The following is a 9494-nucleotide window of genomic DNA, read 5'->3' as shown; positions in this document are numbered from 1 at the left end:
ACAAGCCAGCCATTCGAGAGTTCTAGCTTTATGCAGATTTCAATTCTATCTTTCTACTTTGGAGGACATAAGGTTCCATCCCTGTTCCAATGAGGATAAAAATTCAAGTCCCTAGGCTTTAAGACCTTTTTCCAAACATGCTAACAACCTCTCCCTTCCCTGCCCTCATACCAAAACTTGCATTTTTATTTTTCCAATTTTATAGTAGTATACCTATGCTATTGAAGACTATGGAGCTATTAAAATAGCAAGGTTGCCTACATGTGTTGACAAGGAAAGATCTCCAAGATATATATTGGAGATATATATGTGGCAAGAACTAGAAGTCCCCAACACACACAAAAAAATGACATTCATTATTTTGCAGTTTATCACAATTTCTTTAATGAAGAATAAAGGGATAAAGATATAGCTGTAGTCTTATCAATACTGCAGATAATAGTGAGCAGCTGATATTTCCCCATGGAAATTTGTAAATACTCTTTATAACAGAGGAATACTCCACCTACTTTCACTTGTATGAAATATAACATATCTTACAACAGATATATTGTGGCACACCAAACACACCAAATTGGAAGTAGAATTAATCCTTACCAAACTCATCCAAAAAGCAAAGGTTGAATTGGTGCTAGAAATGATCTGAGCAAAATAGAAAACAATTTAGAAAATACTTCAATATTCTAAGTACCCATACGTCTTTGAATTAAGTGTGTATCTGTCTGTGCATCTTGTACTGGCAGAAGTATTTTTAGATTTTCCCACTTTTAATTATATATGGAGGAGTTCTAAGTTTTAGAATAATGAGGAAAAATTAAATATATAAGAGAACATTATCCTTAAATTGAAAATTGAATTATAGTAGCAGTGATATGATTATATTGACCACTTATTGATCAATGTGCATAATCACATCCTCAATAATCTTACGAAGTTGCTATTTTCCTAATTTTACAGTTGAGAAAACTGAAGTCTAGAGAGGTTAAGTTACTTATCCAAGGTCACACAGCTTAAGGAATGAAGTGAAGCCAACATTCCAGCTCTAGTTTGTTTGATTCCAAAGCTGTCACTCATGTCTAACAGGGCCTCTCTTCTAAAAGTCTTATTATATTTGTTAATTATGATCATTTGTTGTGCAAAACAAAGTTGTGTTTATAAAGAATGTAACATACAAATAATGTCTCCACTTGTTGGAGACCACTCTTATTAATAACTTTGGTTGTATTTTAATTGTCTTTTTTCTATTTTTCCATTTACATAAATTGTATGTTCTGAAGTTCTGACAACAGAAAAGTAAATGTGAGGGCCAAGATGATGATTGTGAAATTTCCCTATATTCCAGGGATTAGATTTTTATCTGAAGAAGGTAATTCATTCTAATTTTTTAATTGGTGGATTTAAAGGCTTGTGCCTAGCGAAAAGAGCATCTCCTACAGTTGTTTGAGTGGCCCCTGCAGTCTTTTCTCTGCTCTCAGGACTGCTGGGGCATGCCTTGGCTGCCTGTCTGACGTCTGTTTCTGATAAGTGAGTTTTAGGCTCTAACAGCTCTTGGGAATTTTGTTGGCAGAGACCTGGTGAGATCATTCTGCTTTCCGCTGGGTTTCCTTTCTCTGTTTTCTTGGACTGTTCTGATGAACGTGACCCTGGAGCGTTCAGTAATACCTCTGTTCCTTTAGGAACTGTTGGCCTACTCCCTGGTTTTATCTCTCTCTGTACAAAAGCTCCGTGTCTCTGGAAAAGAAAACAAAGTTGACATTAACCAGGAGAACGCAGATTGCTGGAAGATGCAGCTGTGAACTGAGTTTGTGGGTTAGCTCAAGTCCTAGTCAGTAATGCAGGCGCTTCTCTGCCTCTTCATTGGTGTCACCTCAGTCCCAAACTAGACACCACCATATATGGGTGAACCTTTTAAATTATAAAATAGGGTGCATCAGAAAATGAACAGGAAGGAAAAAAGCAGAAAGTCAAAGAAGTAGCAGCTCATCTCCCATTCTCAACTTTTTCATCATTTGGACTGTTTAAGACTATTCACATCAAATTTCATTTCTTGCTCTAAAGATTGCTATGGATACAACAAAAACTACAGTTCATGGACCTAAGAATTTATGATTGCATCCCAAATGCCTATTAATGCTAATGAAAAGCTAAGTAATAATAAAATATGAAAGCAAACATCTGTAGTTGGAAAAAAATCCAATAATTGACAATTACATTTCTATTTGGCTTTATAAACCTTATATGCATCTCCCTGCCACACACATATATTAAGCATATCAAAACATTTGTCAAACTGCTTTGATATTATTACTATTATCATTATTATTAGAAATGGGCCTTGCTATGTTGCCCAGGCTGGCCTCAAACTCAAGTGATCCTCCTACCTCAGCTTCCAGAGTAGCTGGGACTACAGGTGTCAAGTCACTGTACCCAGCATGCTTTGATATTATTTTACACAAATTATTTCAATAATTTAAGTAGATCAAATTCCAAAGACTGATTCAAATTATTATGTTTGGATTGATTGATTGAGATGAGGTTTCACTGTGTCACCCAGGCTGGAATGCAGTGGTGCAATTACGGCTCACTGCAGCCTTGAACTCCTGGGCTCAAGCAACCCTCCCACCGCACCCACCTGAGTAGCTGGGACTACAGGTGGCACCACCATACCAGGATAGTATTCTTCCTTACATTTTACTATGGTATGTGGCTAAGATTCTATCCTATTAATAACTGAAGTAGTTTGTTTAAATAGACATTTAGAAAGATAATTATGACTTGAAAAGGCTTAAAGTTCTACAAATCTACTCTGTCTTAAAGTATTAAATAATTCTAAATACTGCCTCACCTTTCCCTGGGGAGGCTCATTCGGAGTTTTTCTGGCATCATATTGATGTATAAAAGAGATGTATTCTATAAAATTGTTTTGAAGTTCTGTTGATATACCAGGAGAGGCAAGTGGTACTAAAAAAAAGATTTTGTGAAGTCAGGACAAAAAATTAGATTTGTTTATGGACATATAATCAGTATCAATAATATAAAATATGGTAACAAAACTAAATTCTTTAAGTATGCAAGATTATTTACACACATCTAAATAATAAATAGAATGGATTCACCATTCTTTCTTCATGAAAAGAGCCAAATCAAAATAACCAAATTAGCCCCACATGTGGAATTATTAGTAATTTTTAAAATTAATATTAATGCAACAATATGGTCAGGCATGGTGGCTCATTTCTGTAATCCCAGCATGCCCTGGGAGGCCAAGACAGGAGGATTGCTTGAGCCCAGGAGTTTGAGGACTAGCCTGGGGAACATGGTGAAACCCCATCTCTACAAAAAATAAGCCACGCATGGTGGCATGTGCCTATAATCCCAGCTATTCGGAAGGCTAAGGTGGGAGGATCGCTTGAGCCCAAAAGTTCAAGGCTGCAGTGAGCCATGACTGCACCACTGTGCTTCAGCCTGGGCGAAAGAGAGATCTTGTCTCGTTAAGAAAAAAAAAAAAATTGTTAGATATGCTTTTTACACAGATACCAATATGTTTTAGGGAAAGCATAACTATAATTCGTTAACTTTTCACTACTAGAAAGAGTATGAGAAATTCTATGTTGAATCTATAGTTTGGCCAGTGGCTATGGCCACGGAGTAGACATTGTATGCCGAAGCTAGCACTAATGGAATCCATTGGAAGACTCTAGGGCTGCTGCAGTTGTAGTTGAACACATAATTCTTTTCATTTCGCCCAATAACAGGGGTTCTGAAAAATTTGCAAGAGTATGAAATCCCTTAAAAATCACTTTTAAATAATCTTTCAATCTGGGTGATGAGTATATGAGTTCATTATATTTGTCTCAGCTCCATGTATGTTTAACATCTTAAATAATTTTTAAAAGTCAGTTTTACTTTCAGCAGAGAAGGTTATTTAAAGAATCAGGGCAAACTTTCAGTACTGTTGCTGGCAATAAAAAAGGTTTAGTGAAATAAAATTCTATCAAGGACAAAAATTTCTCCCTTAAAAAATAAGTATGTGGCCGGGCACAGTGGCCCACACCTGTAATCCCAGCACTTTGGGAGGCCGAGGTGGGCAGATCACAAGGTCAAGAGATCGAGACCATCCTGGCCAACATGGTGAAAACCCCGTCTCTACCAAAAATACAAAAGAAAAATTAACTGGGCGTGGTGGTGAATGCCTATAGTCCCAGCTGCTCAGGAGAGTGAGGCTGGAGAATCACTTGAACCTGGGAGGCGGAGGTTCCAATGAGCCAAAATCGTGCCACTGCACTCCAGCCTGGGTGACAGAGCAAGACTCTGTCTCAAAAAAAAAAAAAAAAAGTACATTAGAGTTTATGTACAACTAACATATCTATGAAATGCTATGTAACAAACTGGTAACAGTGGTGACTGTAGGGAAAGAGAACTGGGTGACTGGAGGACAGAGGTGGGGAGAAGTGGATTCAGTTTTCACTGTATATCTTTTTGTACCATTTGAATTTTGTGCCATATGCATATATTAACTATTAAAAAATAAAATTTAACTTTTAAAAATCACACCTTTAAAATTAGAGGAATACATAAGAAAAAACATTAGTAAATTTACATTTATTAAGCATTCATGAATTCACTTTGATATTCAGACATTGTTATAAACTAATTTTATTAGCAAGAATGATGAATATTCAAATACTTATACATTACAAAATGGCGATCTTTTCCCAGTTAGCAGTATAAAAAAAGTTAACTGTTAACATTTTCTTGATTTCTAATTGCAATCAACTGCTCAAAACTCTTTTCTACTTAATCATTATGTTTCTTTTAGAACTTGCTAGAAAACAGAAAACAGTAGTGCAGAGATTTAATAAGCATGACACTGAGAAAATTCTATCCATAATTTATATTTTTTTCCACCAAGTGGGAAAAGATGACCTTTTTTTTTATGAATACCGTGCCTGGTCCAGCTCACAGAACATTAGTATGTTCGGACACAGTTTCATAACCTCGTGGATAGACAGAATGAAGCAGCTCTAAATTTAGGCATTAATTAGGTGGTGGTAATGAAGTATCCAAAGCATGCATTTGGGAATAAAATAGACATGTTTTCAAATTCTGGCTTTACCACATTTCCTAGTTGTGTGACTTTGAAAAAAATCACTGAATTTCACTGAAATTCTATTTCCTCCTCTCTAAAATGAAGAAAACAATAATTTGCTTTAGGAATTGTGAAAATTAACGGCAGTGTTTGTGAGGTCTATAGGATGCTAGGGTCAAATTATGGAGTCTTCGAAGTTAGCAAAGGGCCAGCTCTTTTGTGTCCTGACAAAAGGGGAAACCACGGAAGGGAAAAGGAAGCAGGAACCGGAGCTATCAAAAAAACACTGTGAGAAACCCAAAGGCTTTAGTGAACTGGTACGAAGGGTTGGTGGTAATTTGGACTGGAGGGTAGGAAGGTCAGATGTAGCCAAGAGAGAATAAGTTGGGGGAGAGCTTTTAAAATCTGCTCTTGACTTTCCCTCACATTGCCTTGGGAAGATCATGCTTGCCCAGGGCCACAGAAACTGGCAGCAACTGCCTAGCCAGTTGTTGTCAACACAGTAATATCAGAAGAGCACAGAAGTCCCTCCAGGTACATGTTGCCCCCTTGGGCATGTCTTCCTCCAACATTCCCCCAGCAACCGTCAATGCTGGTGAATTAAAAACATCAAGATACTGACTTATCTCAGTGATGCCTTTTTTTTTTTTTTTTTTAACAGTTTAAGGGTGGTAGGGTGGATTCCTGACTACATGACCAGCCTAGTAGAGTGACAGTAATTAACAATGGTCAAAATAGGTTTTGTGGTATCAGAAGCTCTCTGGCCTGAGCCTCATTTTCTTTCCTTAAATTTAGTGGGAGACACACAAACCAGACCCTGGCCTTCAGCCTTTGCCTGCACAGGGCTACTGATTCCCCTAGGGGAACATGATCTACCATAAATTTGACCATAAAAGGAAATTTTAAAACATATACTGTGTGAAGCAGAATTATCGGAACCAATATACCAAGAATTTAAAATAAGCATAACAAATATCCTCAAAGATACAGAACAAGGTATTGTTAATATGAACAAGAACAGGTCATAAAAAGGAATAACATAAAATGTTAGAAATAAAAAGCATTAACAGTTGAAACAAAAAAATAAATTGTCTAGACAACAAGAATCATCAACTAGAAAATCAGACTGAGAAGCTGTCCCAGAAGGCAGCAAGAAAGGATAAATAAAGAAAAGCTCAGAGACATGGAAGGTGGAAGTATCAACACCAGAACTAAGAAGAAATAGAGGGACGGAAAGGAAATATTTGAGAAAATGATGATGATATGTATCCAAGAATTAAAGAAAGATCAAACACCTCAGATTGAAAGAGCTCACAGAATACCAAACAGGTAGCAGGGGCAGGAGAAAGATGAGGCAATGAGGCACAAAGGATGCAAAACTTTAAGGAGGCACTTGCATGACCCTGGGAGTGAGTGCCTCCTTAAATTTTACACCCTAGCTGGGCTTCTCACTCTCCTCTCGATCCCGCAGTACAGATAAAGGAAAAACTTGCATCTAAGACATTTAATAGAGAAATTTAAGATCATCTGGGACAAAGAAAAATTATAAATGCTTTCAAAGAGGTAAATTATGAAGGAGTAACAACAGGTTAATATCAAATTTCTCAATAGCAACATTGGACACAAGATAATTAATTTTTTAATATTGAAAAGCGCTTTCAGCCTAGAGTTTTTATATCCAACCAAATTTTCATTTAACTGTGAAGCCAAAATTTAAAAAATATGGGAAGGAAAGGAAGGCCTCAGATGATTTCCCCAAAAAAACAGACCTACTTTGAAAAACTAGAGGAAGAATTCAAGACTAGAAATAAATCAAAGAGGATGTCTGAGATATAAGAAAGAAAATAACAAAAATTTTTGTTTCCTGAAAAAGATAAGGATTAAAGAACAGAACATTCTAAGTATTATACCCATAAAAACTCAGAACTAAAATTCTATTGTTTAACATTAATGGAGACCCTGGTGAATACTATAAAAAAGAAACAAGTAGTATAATGATTACAAAGGAGAAAAAAAAAGTAATTGTAGGTAATATAATTACCTGAATAGAAAAACCACGAGAGTCCATAAATTATGAGAACAAGAGTATGGCAAAGTAAACAGACGTTGGATAAATGTATAAAAATAAAAAATCAAGAGCATTTCTCTACAATAGTGATAACCTACTAGAAGATACAATGAAAAATAACATACATTCTTAGTAGAAATGGAAACCATATAGTATGAAGTTTCTAGAACTTAAGAAAGCATTCAGAAGATCACTATAGAGAAAAATTTTAAATTCTGTTAAAGACCTAAAAGTAGAACTGAATAGACATTCTATGCTCTTGAATAGGATGATAGTATTTTATTATAATGGTGATTTTTTCCTAAATTAATATATAATGTCACCACAACCCAATCAAAATTCTAGCTGGATATTTTGAGGAATGTTATACATTTCAATGTTTGAATAGAAAAATAAATCCCACAAATCAGCTCTGAAAGAAGGGCGAATAATTGAGACTTTCCATATCAGATATTAAGACAAGCTAAAAATCCATATAATTAAAATATTTTGGTACTGATCCAAGAACTGAAAATTAACCTAAGTAACACAACAGACAGCTTGCAGACAAACTCATTTATATACGGAAACTTAACATAAAATTAAGGAGGTCCTATAAGTAAATGGGAAAAGTGCAGATTATTTTATAAATGGTATTCAGAAAAGTGGTTCACTCCATGCTGCAAAATGGAATTGATTCCCTATTTAATAGTGCATGCATTAAAGATTAAAGACCTAATTATGGAAGGTAAAAGTATAAAATCAAGATAAGAAAATGTAGGAGAAAACATTCTTTACCTAAGAGTAGGAAAAACCCCTTAAAACAGCCAGTACACAACCCATAAGGTAAAAACTTGATTATATTAATAAACACAGGAGAACTGCTCCATGAAAGACACCATGGGCAAAGCTAACAGAGATGGCAGATTGGAAGGAGATATTTGTAACATGGAAACTAATGGGACAGAACATCAGTGGTAATTTCAGAGTTAAGGACCTTTGAAAATGCTGCTCCTCCACAAAAGCAATGAATACACTGGCAAAAGTCATCAAAATCAACTTTTTTAGAACTCTGGAAATTAATCAAAGGCATGCAATAATCTAAGGAGCATTTATTCAAGAAAAATGGCTTAATCTTCATAATAAAAGCAAGTTTGATGACATTTTAACTCATGCAGTTTCCACCCACTCCCCTACCCATCTCCCCTCTGCAGAAGCCTTGAAAACCAAGAGCCCTTCAATTATGATGAAAACCAGAAGCCTATCAACTACTGGAAGAAGCGGAAGGGGTTTGGAGTGTCTCACAAATACCAACTCAGAGAACTGTCATTATTTAACCTGGCCTGCAGGGTTTGTCTTTTTAGACATGACTTAGAGCCCTGAAAGTGAATTATGCACCCCTGCCACCCTGCCCCTGCCTCACCCCACGACCAGGTGTTCATCCAAAACAATCAGGGACAGTTGTTTAACATTACAGCTGCCTAAGGTGACAGTAACAGTTGGGGCAAATAAGCTGCCCCAAACTGGAAATGTATATGCTATGCTTTCTATTGGGTTAAAATCAGATGACAGCAATTTCCACACCTGAAAAATTCTCAGACAACAGAGTTTACATCTACCTACTGCAAAGAGATCTACATAAGATGGATTTAAGTTATATTGATGTTTCAGTAAGTGAACTGCATAAAGCAAAATCTGTCATCATTAAAAGCCCTCTGGAGGGAGCAGGACTGGGGAGATTTTGTTGGTCAAAGTATTCAAAATTTCAGTTAGAAAGGAACAGTAAGTTTAAAAGATCTAATGTACAGTTGGTGCTCTCTATCCATAGGTTCTGCATCCACATATTCAACCAACTATGGATTGAAACTTTTCAGGAAGAATAAACAACAAAAATAATACAAATAAAAAACAATAACAGCTATTTGCATGGTATTTACGTTGTATTAAGTATCCTAAGTAATATAGAGATTAAAGTATATGGGAAGCTGTGCATAGGTTATATGCAAATACTACACTACTTTATATAAGGAACTTGAACACCTGTGGATTTTGGTATCCACAGGAGTCCTGAAACCAATCCGCTGGACACTAAGGGATGACTGTATGACATGGTAACCATAGTTAATGTATTGTACTCTTGAAAATTGCTAAAATAATAGATTTTAAGTGTTCTCACCACAAAAATAATGTATGTGAAGTAATAAACATCTTAATTAGCCATTTCACAATGTATATTTCAAAACATGTCGTAATGATGTTTTGTACAGATACATACAATTTTTGCCAGTTAACTGTCTGTAATAATCACAATAATATCTAGCCATGGATCAGATGAAATACAAATAGCATATCAGACAA

At 35.8% G+C, this 9494-nt stretch overlaps 1 protein-coding gene across 2 annotated transcripts in view; it reads right to left on the bottom strand.

Moving 5' to 3' along the window:
• Nucleotides 1–319: 319 nt before the first annotated feature.
• Nucleotides 320–9494, bottom strand: part of C14H2orf73 (chromosome 14 C2orf73 homolog) — a 30600-nt gene continuing 21425 nt past the window's right edge. For both annotated transcript variants that reach the window (XM_003262383.4, XM_003262384.4), the window contains exons 4-5: nt 2846–2961; nt 320–1731 (exon numbers count right to left, since the gene is read on the bottom strand). In XM_003262383.4, coding sequence (XP_003262431.1) covers nt 1372–1731; nt 2846–2961 — 476 coding nt within the window. In that variant the 3' untranslated portion in view covers nt 320–1371. The remainder of the gene's footprint in view (nt 1732–2845; nt 2962–9494) is intronic.

The sequence above is a fragment of the Nomascus leucogenys genome, chromosome 14, assembly GCF_006542625.1.
Source record: "Nomascus leucogenys isolate Asia chromosome 14, Asia_NLE_v1, whole genome shotgun sequence".
NCBI classification, from domain to species: domain Eukaryota; kingdom Metazoa; phylum Chordata; class Mammalia; order Primates; family Hylobatidae; genus Nomascus; species Nomascus leucogenys.
The sequence above is the reverse complement of the archived record's forward strand: the minus strand, read 5'-3'. Positions and strand labels throughout refer to the sequence as shown.